The sequence below is a fragment of the Stegastes partitus genome, unplaced genomic scaffold (assembly GCF_000690725.1).
Source record: "Stegastes partitus isolate 25-593 unplaced genomic scaffold, Stegastes_partitus-1.0.2 Scaffold72, whole genome shotgun sequence".
Classification (NCBI taxonomy): domain Eukaryota; kingdom Metazoa; phylum Chordata; class Actinopteri; family Pomacentridae; genus Stegastes; species Stegastes partitus.
Window position 1 is genome coordinate 458,436 of NW_007577803.1, and position 15,797 is coordinate 474,232.

At 42.6% G+C, this 15,797-nt stretch overlaps 2 protein-coding genes across 3 annotated transcripts in view; both read right to left on the reverse strand.

Moving 5' to 3' along the window:
- Positions 1–1,643, reverse strand: part of ndufa9a (NADH:ubiquinone oxidoreductase subunit A9a) — a 6,663-nt gene extending 5,020 nt beyond the window's left edge. The window contains exons 1-2 of the mRNA XM_008276444.1: positions 1,567–1,643; positions 127–300 (exon numbers count right to left, since the gene is read on the reverse strand). Coding sequence (XP_008274666.1) covers positions 127–300; positions 1,567–1,621 — 229 coding nt within the window. The 5' untranslated portion in view covers positions 1,622–1,643. The remainder of the gene's footprint in view (positions 1–126; positions 301–1,566) is intronic.
- Positions 1,644–2,829: 1,186 nt separating this feature from the next.
- Positions 2,830–14,981, reverse strand: dyrk4 (dual-specificity tyrosine-(Y)-phosphorylation regulated kinase 4). Of its 2 annotated transcripts, none has more exons than XM_008276446.1 (14): positions 14,506–14,981; positions 11,664–11,747; positions 10,077–10,229; positions 9,784–9,934; positions 9,378–9,541; positions 7,597–7,733; positions 6,795–6,935; positions 5,858–5,996; positions 5,560–5,641; positions 5,298–5,470; positions 5,154–5,214; positions 4,914–5,043; positions 4,590–4,747; positions 2,830–4,344 (listed from the first exon to the last, which is right to left on the reverse strand). In XM_008276446.1, exons 1-14 carry the CDS (start codon positions 14,527–14,529, stop codon positions 4,091–4,093), a joined length of 1,851 nt encoding a protein of 616 aa, XP_008274668.1. In that variant the 5' UTR covers positions 14,530–14,981; the 3' UTR covers positions 2,830–4,090. The 2 variants fall into 2 exon arrangements, with proteins under 2 accessions (XP_008274668.1, XP_008274667.1); XM_008276445.1 differs by having other exon boundaries at positions 9,784–9,937.
- Between the last annotated feature and the right edge of the window lie 816 nt (positions 14,982–15,797).

Genomic DNA, 15,797 nt, shown 5'->3' on the forward strand with positions numbered 1-15,797 from the left:
ATCCGACATGAAAGAAGGTTTTACATTTAGTGTCGGATTATCGAGTCACGACTGTACATCCCTAAAAAGTACGAGCTCATTCAGAAAATACTAAAGTTTGCTGAATAAACACAGCTTTTAACTCACCGAGCCTGTTGACCACATATCGTCCCAGGAAGCCGGTGGCACCAAACACAGTGGCAGAAAATCCACTGAATGAGGAGCGTCCTCCTTTCCCTTTGGGGATGATAGCATGGTGCAGCTTCCTCTGCTGGACTGCGGTGACAGAGGCAGCTGATAGCACCGCAGGGGAGCAGCTACCTGTTGAGAGGAACACGAGCAGCAATTACAAGGTGCAGCTAATAACCTCATTCAGAGCACGATATATTGAACTGATATATCATTCCAGCATCAACGGGGCGATTTAAGGCTTCCTGACACTCTGAACTTCACCTCAGAGCTGCTTTTCCTTGATGTATGCATGTATTTATTCATTCTATCTGCTAACTGTATTTTCCCTGTCTGTGTCGGCTGCAGTGGGGCTGAAATAGACAAATTTTCCCACGGCCGGGAAAATAAAGTTAATCTTGAACCATTTAAACCTGACTGTCCACTTTATGAAGAAACACGGCAATGGAGACGAGAGGAAGCAGCGGCTGCTTTGGCTCAGATGAGAGACTTCATATCTGTGTGACAGATAATACGGTGAACAAGGCTGCAGTGCTTCGTCCACACACACCTTGCAGCTTACGCTTGATAAATGTAATAAGCTGGGTTTTTTTCTTTTCACATTGTAATACAAACTGCAGAAAAGAGAAATATTGCAAAGCCAGTTTCTGACCGTGTAGTGCAACCCTTATGACTGCAGTGATCTGGTATTATTTGAAGTGTTTCAGAAAGATTTGCCCTGAATCCCAAACGACAGCCCCCAAAATAACCGTGAAACTGACTCAACAGCTTTCTAAATGTGTACATGTTCAATGCTAATGTTTTTTTAATGTATTACTTGTTTGACCTACATTGTGCTCCATCGTGTACCTGCACACTACAGGCTAGCTGCAGGAAAAATGAGACGTACTGATCAAACTTGTGTGCTTTCATGAGAATATTTTTACTCATAACTGTGTTAGTGTTAGTTCAGTGGCACCACGCAGTATGCTATTACTAGCATTGTCATTTAGAAGGCCTACTAATGTACAGCAATAACAACTAAACTGGTATATTTCTGCAGTAATGTCTATAATAGCATCGGGTGCTTTGAGTCATTTAACTTGAGGACTCCACAAAAGAAAATAACAGCAACCCTTGAAAAACTTTATCACTTCACTTATTAATCAACGCAGGGATGCAGATATTTAGATCACCACGTAGCTGATTAAAATAAACAGACATCAGATGTAAGCTAGTAGCAGGCTAAAGCCCTTGCTAGCGGGTGGTTAGCCGAGCCTGTTAGCAAGGTCACTCCAGCCGAGTGTGCGGCCGAAATACAAAACCGATGCCGGGATGGTGTTCGTATGAATAGATGCTATATCAGCCTGTAAAATACATATCTGCATATGCCCTGGCTGCTGTCATAACGTTACTCACTTGAAACCTTTGGAAGGACACTCGCAGGACGGCTAACCAGCGCCACGGTCGCCATCTTTCCGTCTACGGCAACCCGAGTGGGCCAAAATTCACCCAAGCAGCAGCCGCGTCATGTAGCGCAAAGACAAAAATAAACCCACGGGCTTTGAATGCACGCGTGAAAAACGCACCACTAAGTTTAGCAACAAGTAGTGACATTCCAGAAAACAAAGCAACATACATACATGGAAGACAATTGTTTTATTGCTGCATTTTTTTTTAAGGCTTTGATGCAAACGATGCTTTGACGTGGTGCCAAAAACTTAGTAAGCAATTAAATAAATCAAGTGAGTCAGACCTTTTTATTAAACTACCTCTGGTGAAAAGAATTTTTAAAATAATTTTAAAAATTCTTCAATTAAAAAAATCTTGTTATTATTATATAGTATTATTATTATTATTATTACTACTACTTTTTAACATGCCCAAATTCCGTTTATTTTTCTTTCTTTCTTTTTTTATGTGATAAAAGAATAGAAGACACACCACTGGCTTCTGGGGGTTTGCTAGGTAATAAACATAAACCAAAGGAACCAGTCTTGTCAGCTTGTAGACTTACTTTGGGGGTTTAAGTGTCACTGTTCTTCCTCAGAATCCGTTTCTGTGGCTGAATCTCTCCAATAGTAGCACCTGTCTTTGTGTAGCATTACAGCATTTGAGCAGGTGAGCTGGCGTGTTCGAGCTGCAGCATGTGGGAAGAGTGGGTTTTTAGAGGTTTTATGAATGATCAGAGATGGATGGAGTTTCAGTTTTTGTGAATTTTAAATATATGTATGGATTTTTTTTTTTTATTTGAAAGATTATTTTATCCGCCTTTATTTGACAGGACAGTGTAGAGAGACAGAGAATACATGTCTGGATTTTAAAAGATGCTTTGCTGTTTTGTTCATTTTTATTCAGTGCGCTCTCACACCTGCCATCAACATGGGTAGTAGACTTAACATGTAGTAATCTCTTTTTACTTTGAGTTTGGTCTACTTGTCCAGTATTGCAGATTCTGAATCTGTAGCATCATGAGAAGTGGCAGTGGAAGTTTCAGGCTTTTATCTTTAATAGTTCCTGTGCTATTAAGCATATATTGAAAAAAATAAAATTAAATATTTCCATGTGCAAAAACAATCTAAACTTTCCCAGATACCATTTCAAATATCCATAGCTTACGACAAGGTGCTGAGGCCTTTTCTTGTCATGGAGGATTAAAATCATGAAACATGAACGCACACGGTCTTTGAAACAACTTTTAATTTCATCATAAAAGACATAAAAATGACTTTTCTTCATATTTCAGCTACAATCCATTCTCATGGGATCTCCGGTTGCTTAGCTAATACATAGTGAGGCCTATCTTGAGTTTAACTTGGAGCTCCGTTGGCGACTAAAAAAAAACAAATCAGTTATAAAAAGCGCATTAATGGTTTCATGATGTTCTGCAACGTTAGATGTGGGACGTCATTTTGCTAAATAAAAAGGGATCCTGGCAAAGGTAGTGTGAAGAATGTGACGCTTTCCAACCCAGGTCTACACACACAATAATAAAGTGCAATATTTCTAATACTGCAAGGCACAAACTATCAATAATAGGATTGTCTTTTTGATTCTAATATAAAAAATATTAGGAATAACACAGACATACAAAATATTCTCGTACAGTAACAGCACAACAAGTAAAACCTTGTCTAAGTCCTCAACACATATCTGAAATAGTTTTCTTAAAATATGTTCTGTGGTACACGTGTATAAGAAATTACAGCAGAAATATATATACAATAAATTCTATTACAAATACATCATTTTTTATTTTTTTTTGGTTGTTGAGTTAAACTGTTAAATAAATATGAAACACAGGATCAAAGATATTCCACAATAAATAAGTGAAATAATTAATAATCAGCATCACCTTCATTCTACAATTAAAAAGTACAGGACAATTTATCGTAATTTAAAAAAAAAGAAAAAAAACAACAACATTTGGCTCAGCCTTTATTGCACACGATGCTTCATCTCTTTTACCGTTATCAAAGTAAAATGAGGCTAAAATGTCTAAAGAATAAAAAGCGATGACATGTTTTTTTTCTACCCATGCACTTTCTGAAACCGGCTACGTTGCTTTTGTTTGCTATGGAACCTGTGAGGAGTCTGATTTGTTTGTTGGAGACTTTCAATGCACAGCAAAGATCGGATTCAGCAGATAATACAGAAGACAGTGACGGCAGAAACTAAACGCTGTGCTGTGAATCTAAACCCGACAGTTTGGTGTCTCAGCCGGGACACACTGAGGCCGAAAACTGCATCTTAACTTCATTACAAAATACAACTGGTTGACTTCACTGTGGTAAAAACTCAAAGATTCACAGAACAAAAATAATATGCTATGACTGTATACCTAGAACAACAAATAGAAGATGCCCCACCTCACTGGTGATCAGTGTGTCTCCCACATACATGGTGTGGGACCCGAGCAGCTCCCTGCTTGTCCACATGACGGTTACATGATAGGAGGCAAACACGGGGACGCTTCCTGGCTGTCTTTCCTCTCCCTGCCCACTTCCTCCTGAGGCTTTATGATGATGTGAACGGGCCTCTCTCCGTTGCCTTCCAGCTGCTTGGCGTCTACGGACAGCTTGCCCTCGCTTTCGCACACCTCCTCCTCCGCCGAAGCCCCGATGGGCCGAAGCCGCTCGGCAGGCTCCATCTTTGTTCCTGCTGCCGAACCGTCCCTCTCCGAGCCGACCTTCTCCCCTGTGCCACGGAGACAAAGCAGATTAAATGTCAGCTTGCGGTGAACACAAAAGGACTCTATCAGTGTGTGTGCAGTTGTTGCCCGAGCTAATAGGTCCCCTAATAGTAGATAAAGTGACACGGAGACTTCAAGTGAGTGGCACCTGGACCGTACAGGTTTTACAGATACAAGTATTTGGTGTGTTTTAGTTGTTGCATGCTTCGTTTTTACTTCCAAACACTATGCATGCTGGTTGTGTGCTTACCAGGCTTGCCGTTAGCTTGTCTGTCTGTGCTGGTCGAACTGTCGGAGGTTTTCTTCACCGTGGGCTTCGTTCTGGGTCTGACTTTGTTGAAATTTCCTTCCAGGATCCACTCGTGCTGCAGCCCCTCATCTGGAGTCATACGCTTAGTCGGATCCCAACTGAAAAGCACAGAAAACTAATTTAAGTCTGCAAGTGGAGGCTGATAGTCATGATCCAAAACATTTTTTAAATATTAAAAAAAAAAAGTCAACTGAGAATGCAAGACAGCAGATAATCATTGTGCAGTCTTGTAAACACTGAAGAAGGTTTGTAAATGACACGTACGTGAGGCAGCATTTGATGAAGTCTAAGAACAAAGCGTCGTTAGTTTTCAGTGCCACCGACAGCTCCTTGGAGTTGGGTCGACGCTTCTTCCCCTTGCTGTTGGTGATGTTCCTCGGGTTGCCTTTTGAGTCTGCGCACAAAAAACGCAGCACAGACCAGTTATTCATTCATATTCTACTAACATATACAGTAGATACCACGCCGTGCAGTCCACACACACACAAGATCTCAAATTCTCACCAAAGAACAGCCTCTTCCTCGATGCCGACTGAACGAAATCATTCGGAGGCATTCCAAGAACCTGCGAGTCAAAACATCAAGACGTCTTCAAACGAAGCAACTCGACTGAATGAATACGAGCGCGAAATTATTTCCGTGCCGTACCTCCATTATGCAGGCTATCTGCTCCACCTCGCTCTCTCCAGGGAACAGAGGATAGCCGGTGTAGAGCTCGGCCAGGATGCAGCCCAGGCTCCACATGTCGATGGCCATGCTGTAGGGGTGACCCAGGATGACCTCTGGAGAGCGGTAGAAGCGACTCTGGATGTAGGTGTAAACTAGCAGAAGAAGAAAGACGGTGATATTTTAGCTCACGCTGTATTTCTGTAAATATCCTGACATGGTTGAGAGCTACACATTCTCCTACCTCTTTGTTGTTCGTAGCAGCTCGACCCAAAGTCGACCACCTTGATGTTCCCCGGCCCTCTCTGAGACAGCAGGATGTTCTCCTGTGCAGAAGTGAACACGTTCAAGCTGCTGCTTTTGTACAGTACCGCTGCAATACTGCCATGCTCCACAAGATGGCGCACAATTCACATTATATGTCTGAGCAATACAGCGGGGCAGTGATTCAGTGCAAAGGTGTGGTCGAGCAGTTTTGTCAACCTGTCTACACTTCAATCAATGTATCTGGTAGCTTCAGGTGTTAAAGATGAAGCGAGTACCGGTTTGAGGTCGCAGTGGATTATCTTCTCCCTGTGAAGCATCTGCAGGCACCTGAGAAGTGCATGAGCGAACCGACGGATGAGAGCGATGCTGAAGCCCTGGAAGTTGTTTTTTTTGATGAGCTCGTACAAGTTCACCCTGGTGAAAGGCAAAAAAAAAAAAAAAAAAAAAGAGATGTTTGATTAGTTTTCTTCCTCGTGTGAATACACTTTGTTCATGCACGACGAGGAAAAAACCCGGACGACCGAGCTCGACGTGTAAAAAGATGCACCACATGAACAAGTTTCTTCCTGTTCCTCAAATAAACGCGCCGAAAAAAGAATCCCGCTAAGTTTACCGTCACTCAACACCCATCGTAAAACACCCGCACATACGTGGAAATAATCTGCGATTGTGCTCACATTTAGAGGCTGACAGATATATAGAGCGCATCCTCCTCCTGTCACTTATTGCTCCTCGTGATAAACACAAACTTCTTTAGACTGTGCAACTGGATCCTTCACACCATGAAGCAAGAAGGGGGTAAAAGATAGGGCTCTAATCGAGGCCTTAACTAAAGGATTCGGTGACGGTAATGTTAGACAAGGCGGCAGTCCAAGACGTCCTCTAAAGGTCATTCAGCCAGAGTGATACACAAAACTATCCCCCCTCAAATAGATATCGGTGGCCATCCTTGAAAAACACAGATGGCTTAAGGTACACAGGTAATCACTTAACTCCTGAATGACTGCAGCTACATCGAAGTAAAGTAATGAGCAGAGACAGATGAGAAGTGCTCTTGATAAGCGGCGCAGTGTTCACACCCCGCCGTTGTACCTGCGACGGGGGGGTTCACCTTGAATACCTCTGATTAAAAGATCAATTATTCAGCGACGTCTTTATATTCTCCTGTAGGAGTCGGCAGGCCTGATTCTGAGTGTGAGAGGACGTACTGACCCCAGAAGCTCAAAGGAGATGCACAGGTGGTTCCGGAAGTAGAAGTACTCCTTCATGTGGATGACGTTGTGGAGGTTGTCTTTGTCTTTCCTCTTGATGACGTCCAGGATCTTCAGCTCGACCAGAGCCTGGTGATGAAACCTGCAGACAGAGGGGCACGCGTTAGAGCCGGAAACTTCTTATTTTAGTTTTGAGACACAAAAATGGAGGTAATACCAGAACATGTGACAGTTCTGCCTCAGATGTTCTCAGACTGAGATGTCTGTCCGGCACAAAACCCGCTAACGTTGTTGATTATTTCTCAACCATACTCAACCCTCCCCTGAGGAGAAATCAGATCTAAGATAGCCATCTGACACAGCGGAGAGTTCTTCTGAGGCCGTGCTTTGGCAGTTTGCACCCAGTTTGTTTTCTGCATTATTGAAGTCGTGGTAAGACCTGATGGCTCCCAGATCTAACCTACAGGACTTTGCAACCGCTGTGATGCTCTGCGAGGAAGCACGGGTAAGACAACACCACGAGGTGCCGACTTCTATCATGCTAAATCAGGTCTTAACGATTTGGCGGACTCTTAAAACGTAAAATGATCACGGCGCGGGCATGTGGGGGAAAACTCACAAGCGGGTATCAGATCTCCAATGAATGCCAAAAGTTACCTCCTTGAATGTGACAAATAATTTGTTCTACAGAGGATCTAGTGAAGCACAGAGTATGTTAAACGCATGAAGTGAAACCAACACAGAATGTGCTCGTTGAGGATCTTTTCAGAAAAATGAAATAATTGCTTTGGTTGTGCTCGTACCTTTTCTTATTGCGGATCATCTTGATTGCTACGAGTTCGTTGTTCTTGTGGTCCAGACATTTCAAGACCTGCCCGAAGGAGCCTTTCCCAATCACTTCAAGGACTTCAAACCTGTAGGCAATGTGGTCGTGCAGCACCTGGAAGCAGCCGAGGAGAAGCACCGTGAACATCTGAGCGATTATGTAATATGTGCCAGCAGCTCTGAGTTGTATGAATAAATCAAAACAATGCAATTAACATAATTTATTAACACACTATACACTCTTAGGACACACACAGAATCCTCTTCTACAGTATTAACTGTCCTGTGGCTTTGCAGCAACTGTCAGTCAAAGCTGTTTCGGTGAGACGAGCCTCAATAGACATATGAGAGTCCAAACAATGGTCAGTCACTCAGCCTTGAACAGCTCTCTCATTGTCCTTTGACACACAACTGCCTTTGAGTTGTCTGATTCATACAAGACAGTTAATCCTGCCGCTGCAGGGTCAGAGCAGTTTATCGTGCATCAAACAATGAAGTCAGTCAGAACGAACAGCGAGTTCACGGCCTGCAGCTGCTGGATTAAGGTCACATGAAGGCGTCTGGTCAGGTACGGTTCAGATTCAGCAGCTTGAACATATGTGTATACATGTCCACTTCATCTATTTATGATTTGACTACGTTTAAATTTCATGTCTGTGCATTGTTGCATGTGTTTTATATAGAAAACTCTGGATAATCAGAGGTCTTTAACATCACAGTAGTTCTGAAATGATGAGACAATGAAGAACATCTGTGTTCTTGACATTATTGCTGACCATGACTGTAAAGAAAATAATAAATTATAGCAGCTGGTTTTCCATAAAAATACTGTAAAGTAATAGAAAATAACCATTTAATAAAATACAGTAATTTTCCATAATTCACATACAGTCTCTAAATTTACACTAATTTGTTGTCTTTTTAATGTTTATCGCTCATGAATTAATTGTTAATTGTCACTAACTGCATCTAATCTTAGAAACATATTTACAATATAAACTTGAATACAATTCCATCTATTAAACATAAACAAAATTTGGGGAAATTTAAGGCTGTATTTTAACAGCGTCTTTACTTCAATTTCAGTTTTATTTTACAATAGATATGCAAATTTTATTTTTGTAAGGTTAAAAAATATTTTTGTGTATTTCAGAAATAAAGAAAAATTTGTAAAATAAAATAAAAAATACACAAATGTAATTATAGATTTATTATTATAATAATAATATAATTATTATTGTTATAATATTATCATCTATTTATTTTAAACAGTGTGGTCTTTCCTCACATTTGTTAGAGATTCAGATGTAGTGTTTTTGTGTCTTTGTGTGTTTTTGTTGTTTTGTTTTGATCAGGAACTCTTTAGTGCGTTCAAGTGCTTCTGGAAACCGTTAACATGTGTGACTCAGGAGTGGAATTCAAAATGACGAATGTTTTCAGTAGAAATGCAATAAAATGTGTTTCTATTGTGTTTGTTTAATGCTTCTGCTGCGAGGCTTTAGCTTCAATACCAAAGCCTTTGAACACTACAAGCAGTTCATCCTGACAACTGTTTAAAGATACAACAACTGCATAAATCTGATGAGAAACGGGACTCATCTCAAACATTTTGGAAGCTGATTTTATACAATTCTAGCACCTGCAGTTACCAGACAGTTTAAAATAATCCTTTATAATGTGTCCTGTCCAGCTGAGGCCTGATGAGGTACAACCCGTAAACTACTGATATAAACCTTTAGTACTTCCTCTAAAACCTCACCCTGATGTAGCTCCCGTGCTCGTCATCATATCCAGAGTTCTGCGGTGCTCCCTGGGAACCCTCGATTTTCTGGGAACCCAGACCCAGGAACCAGATCTCTGCATAGTCCATGATTTCCTCCTGCTCGAACTCCGTCAGGCGGTCTTGGAAGTTCTTCAGTGCATCTGTAGCAGGAAGTAAGATGGAGGAGGACGAGATGAGTCACCATCATGCTGGTAACACCTCGAGTGCAGAGGATTGTGAACCATCAAAGCCAGCATGCTATTTACATTCCATCATGGAGAATCAAAAATATCACTTCGTTACGTTGTTGTGTAAGAACACCCACAGCAGATTCTAAATGTGAAATTACATCCCTGTGCCTCTCTGAATCAGCTGCACCGCACTCTGGTCCATAATCACGTACCTATTGGAGACATGGGTAGCCTCTGTCCTTCATATTCTCTCTCTTTCTCCAGCTTGTTGCTGAAGATCTTGCTGTTGCGGGAGACGGACACTTTATCCATCGCTGCACCAAAGCGCATGGCGAACTGCTGAGCGGGCTTCGGCCTCTCGTCCTGCTGAATGACACAGAATCACTTTCTATGATGAGCCAAGACAAGCTGATGTAATTACAGACTGGACCTCGTGAGGTTTTCTCATCTTTTAATCATACAAGGTAGTTTATTACGAGCATGAATGAGTGACTGGAAGCCTCACCGGGTGTGTCTGGTAGTTGTTTTGACCCCCTTTGTTGGCGATTTGGGGCAGGATGTTGTCTGACTGCTGGTGCTGGTTTTTGGCATTGCTGACCACCACCTGGACCACCGGTGGCTCAAGCTGAGGCAGAGTCCCCACACCAGTGCTGAACTTCTGTAATTCAGAGGGAACACTTTAATTGCACTGCCGTCGGTAACAAAACACAGAGACGAAAGACAACATCTTCCAGTTCTGTTTATTAAACAGTGTGAGTCATAACTGGAGGCAAAAATTATCACACGATGCACAGAAACAGGGAGAATATTTGGGCCAATCAACAAAGAAACTCACCAACTTTTAACAGCTAGGGGACTTCGAAGATGTATTTCAGTGTAACAGAAGAGCAAACACAGAAACACCCAATGGAGCGGGTGTAAAATCTAAATGCATTGTTCTATTAACATTATGGGTACAAGCTTGTTACAGCCTCTTTCACTTTTTCATGAGTGTGTGTTTGTATCAGGCTGCACCTCGTCAGTCTGGGTTTGTGTTCTCAGCTAGCTGCCTCCCTACATGCCTTTGGTCTGTGCAGGCTCAGGTGACCGGGACCCCCAGCAGGTAGCGGCTGGAATTACTGATCAGGGTGAGAGTAAAATGGGGACAAATCCCCATGAGGCTGCGTCTTGACAGGGTCTGTCAGTGTTGGCTTTGTGGGGGAGATGAAGTGCAGCAACCTGCTTTTCTCTGACTGCCACCCTGATTGCTCTGAGAGCACGATTACACGTGTCACTGCCTTGCAGGGCTCAGCCCTGGCACTGATGGGCAAAATTAGACCTCTGTCCTTTTGCCAAATCCTCTGGAGAAAATAACATATCCCACAGAAATGTGTCAGTGACAAGAGAGGCATTGTAGAGTCTATTCAAAACATGTTTTCTTATTTTTTGAGCTGCAGTTCCACATAAAACAGATCTCCTACACCCAGCGTGGCCTGTAGCAATGTATTAACATAATTAACTCCTTCATATTAATTATTAATAGCCTTCCATTACATAAAGCGTTTCCATGTATACAGTAGATAGTTCTGATATTTCTGATATACTAAGAGCTGCTGCAGGATCTGCCAACTTGGTTATGACGCATAGAGATAGGGCTAAATATAGTCACAAGCACCTGCCACAACAGGCAAAGGAAGTAAACACAGCTACACGCCTGTACATAACCGGGAGGCATGCTGTTTAAATAAGATGCTCTTGTGTTACTAGAAATCTGCGATGCGTTACATGACATAACCTCACACAGATGTGCAGTGACATGCATGAGATTCTCAGATAAATTAATGTCAATATAAATGTCCTGCACTGAAAAAAAAAAACATGTTTTATTTAGACGCTTCTTTACTGAGGAGCTATAAAAGCCTCATGATGCTCAGTGATGCTTGTCTAAGCCGGGTTTACATGTGCATGAAAAGAAAAAGAGAAAAGAGGCACATTTTTAGGTGTTGATGATTCAAGCGCACGTTATTTAAAGACAATAATCAGGCATTGTTTCTACAGCGTGCTCCGGTTCTGGGTCAGCTGTTACGGCACCGTGCAGAGGGGAAGCACTGACCTGTGAGCAGGGTCGATTTGTTCCAATACGGTTGCCTTCTGCTGGGAGCCTGTGAGGGTGAGGGAAGGCCTCCGGTCGTGACGTCTGTGGGAGGAAGGAGAGTGATTCATAAAATACAATACAAACCGAGAAAGACGAAATAGCCGCCTTTAAAAATAGACACGAAGGGAAGCCATGTTTGTCGTCTGCTGTCACTTTTATGTCGCTTGATGCATGACAACAGCACCTCTAACACAGATTTAGGAATCCCTTTATACCAAAACACACTAAAGCGGTGAAACAGTAGCGAAGCTGCCTCCTGTGTTCACGCTGGCTGGAGAGTCTCCTCAGAAACACACAGCCGCTGGGCGAAGCTGAGCGGGGTGGAAACCAGACGAGCAAAAATAATGCACAGTGATCCAAAAATAGATTGGTTCTGCAAAGAAAACCCAGCAACAACCATCCTCTCACTTTCTACTACCCTCTGTGTACCTGCTAGGTTGCGCAGGTGTGAGCCCATGTGCATGTCCATGTGCCTGGCAGTGGGCGTACACGTGCCTCCGGGCCTGGAGATCCATACGAGTAAATGTGACAAAGGGAAGCAATAAATGCTGAGAATAAAACAACAACAACAGATTTCCGGATGTTAAAAGAAAATAAGGTACAAAACGCCATTTGGGATGATTGTGCACGCCTCCCTGCGGCACCGAGCCAGCTCACACGTGCCTTATTAATCAGTGGGTGAGCGTGCAGCTGCGATGGGCGACACCATATGGGTGAAATAAAGCTTAGCCTCATATGGGGGATATGTGCTAAACTCACTCTAACAGCCTGGCGGCGACGGAGGGAGGGAGGTGAGACCGGCTGAGTGGTTTGTTGTCCTCCGGCGCGGCGTAGGAAACAATTTTCCAATCATAATCCTGAGCTTTACCAGTGACTGAGATGCAAAAGCACCATCAGGTCAGAGAACAGAGGGAGCTGAACTGATCTGTCTGGTTCAGTAGAGTTTGATAAGACAGTGAACTGACTCCGAGGCTCTGCCTTTCAAACTCCTGACACTTATTAAACCCAGACAATCCCTGGCTTCCCTCTTTGCACTGAAGTTGATAGAATCCTTCCAGCCTAACAAGGGTGGTTCAGCAATGCCGTGATGTTTTAATCTCAGGAGCGTTTGTGAGTGACAGCAGGTGCCATGTAGGTCAATGTGGCAGGTTGGCTTCTAATAACAACACCTGTAAAGGCCTGCTGTAAGCCTGGCTAATGAGCACTGAGCCAGTGGAAACCCAGTGACATCAGAACATGTGCCCAAATGCCAAAGAAAAATAGTGACTCCTGACCTTTTATTCCACCGTCACAGATGCATATCAGCATCGAAACGACGTACACCAAGTTCTGATTACAGTTCGAGTCATGTTGTGGAGATCAGAGCCAGCTGTTAGGGTAATAATAAGTTAGTGAATGAGCATTTTACACTTCTGTTAAAACAAAAAAAGATTAGACTCTCTTTATTCTCAAATGCAAGTTTGCACGACACAGTGGATGAAAAGTAATACTTTAAATGCAGATTTGGATAAAATTTCAGCGCATGATGCTGAAAATTGTCTTTTCTGGGTCCACAGCAGCCAATGCACGTGGAAAATAAGCAAAAAGGGGCCTTGGTTCTCTTTACCAACTGGTCAAAATGAAGGAACCTGAGTAAACAAATAGAATTAAGGTCAAGAAAACAAAATTCACCACCCAGGCCGACTCTCTCCATGTGTCAGGGGTCTTTGCTGGAGGTCGGATCATCCCAGCCATTATACGAGAGCAGCTTTGGCTCATTAAGGTCCCCCGCAGGGTCAGTTGGTCAGAGGGTCAAAGCAAAGCAATAAAACCAGGAGTAACATCAACAAACTGTAAAACACTGCTCACTTACACTATCATCTGTCAGGCACGCACAGTCATTTTTCAACGTATTATCGCTCTATCCTGTCATTTTCACTGCACATCACAGGCTGCTCCCGGTTGGCCTCCAATCTGACCGCAGGGAAAAATGATTCCTGTAAAGTAGCTGCGATTAATGATCCATCCCTGTGATAAAACAGAGTGTTGGAGGTAGTTTGTCAAAGCAAAAAAAAGCCTCTGTTCTCTCATTTTTTAGTAAGTAAGAGCAGCAAAAAGCTAAAAATCTTTTAAGATCCAAAAACGGCGAGGGGTTAAATTTATATCAGTTTCCATGTAAGGTGTGAAAAATACACCAGAACGCATATAGACTTACAGAATCTGTCAGCACAACAAACGCTGAAATAAGTATAGGCTAAACAACGACTGAAATAGAAATGGATCAGATTTTTCATCATAACTTGGCCTCTGGTCAGCAGAAAGGGGGCGGACTGCAGAATAAGAATTCAAGTGGGATAACTTGTTGAAGGAAAATGGAAATCATATCAAAGCGAGAAAGACTTGATACTCTTGGCACCGACTGTAGAAAATTGTAGATTTTTGCTTTGGTTTCATTGTAGTTTCATTCAAGGATACCTGTGAAAGGGGTTTTTCCAAAAATGGAACCAGCCTGGACGTTAGCCCTGTATCCGGGCAAAAGTGTCTCTTATTGCACCGACGAATTCAAAGCAAACATGGAAAAATGCACAATCTGACAGAAAACAGGAGCGTTTAGGTGAAACGATGGGAGGTGAAGCGTAACATATAAAGCACATAATGACAACATAACCATTTTATTAGATTAGATAATCACAGTAAATGAGCAATCACAAGAAAATCCTCCTTCTGTTTTGCAATTTTCCAACAAACTGACTCCAACAGCACCAATCACAGCACAATGAACTGCATGGAATTGCTGTTTTACCAGCAAACAGTGCCTCACCTTGTTATTTATTTCTGGCAACATGCTGGTCTTTCAGTGTCTGCCTTGACAATCCAAAACACACAGGAGAAATTATAAAATCCAGGAAAGAGTCATGATATCCAACTCTTCAAATCCAGAATGTAAAATAAAAACAAAGCACTTTCTGCGAGTCCAACTTCGTGATGAGCACTGAATCAACACTGGCGAGTAAAATCCCGATGACTGATCAGACTGTTCCCCCCCACAAAACCCAAACCTGCCGGTACTCCTGGTTTTACGCGCAGCGGGTAAATGCGCTGTCGTCAGAGAGGAGATTAGCGAAGGAGACAAGCTGTTGAGGGTCTCTGCGCCTTGACACGTTCTGCTAAGACACCGAAGGAGCCACCTGTTCAGGTTTCTGCCGCTGACAGCTGGGGTTCTCCCAATATAGATTTGTTTTTTTCATCCGTTCGCTGTCGTCCACCTACACCACGCTGAGTGACTGATGCGCTCTCCAACACCGACGCGGCTGTACAGAGACGGCTTTTTAACACCGACGCACGCACGTCTTGGCCACACCGCCGCTCCAGCGCACTTCAGATACAGTAAACGATACGCGGACTGCTCGCTCTCAAGCTGAGATCCCGGAGAGCCTCAGTCCTGCAGTCTCGATGTCCATCCTGGAAATCTCATCTTTTGTTTTTTATTTTTTTTTAAATTTCAATCAGCTGAGACAAATGTGATCATCATAAACGCTTCTAGTGAAAGAAATACGTTTGTGTGTTTGAGGTGGCATCAAATTACATTATATCATAAAATAAAAAGACTTAAAGTTGCTTAAAAAAAGAACTTAAGTTGGAAATTTTCACAGCTCTTGAGGAATGTGGTTGATTTCTGTTCTGTGGATGAGGTTCTTCTGGAAATTAGTTTGCTTTTAGACTCTTTTTGGCATTCCTGTGCAAAAAGACAAACTGTTATGTAATCTGTTGTATTGAAAATGAACTAAAAATGTAGAAGAACCGTTTAGAATTTGATCATAAACTAACACCCAGTCTGAGAATAAAGATGGTGACACAGCCACCGATGGCCAAACTCAATACTGTACATTTTCGAGCCAGAACTTTATAAATAAAATCAGAAACAGCAGCAGAAAAAAACTTGAGCGCAATCTTGGCTAAAGTCTCCGCTGACAGCAGTGATATGAGAAATTGCCATTTAGATTTCACTGTAACGAGAGAGCAGCCGTATCAGCATTAACACCGTATTGCTGTCATGATGCAAATGTAAGAAGAGGACGTTTGTTTTCCAATGACTAATCCCCGCAGCGGGAG

Bases quoted from the DNA above. Each gene is read 5' to 3' on its own strand.
- dyrk4 (XM_008276445.1), bottom strand. From the start codon at position 14,529: ATGTTGCCAGAAATAAATAACAAG. The intron at 9,542-9,783 runs GTACGTGATTAT...TTCCTGCTACAG, and splicing joins GCTACCCATGTCTCCAATAG to ATGCACTGAAGAACTTCCAA. The intron at 5,642-5,857 runs GTACTCGCTTCA...ACTTCTGCACAG, and splicing joins TCCACTGCGACCTCAAACCG to GAGAACATCCTGCTGTCTCA.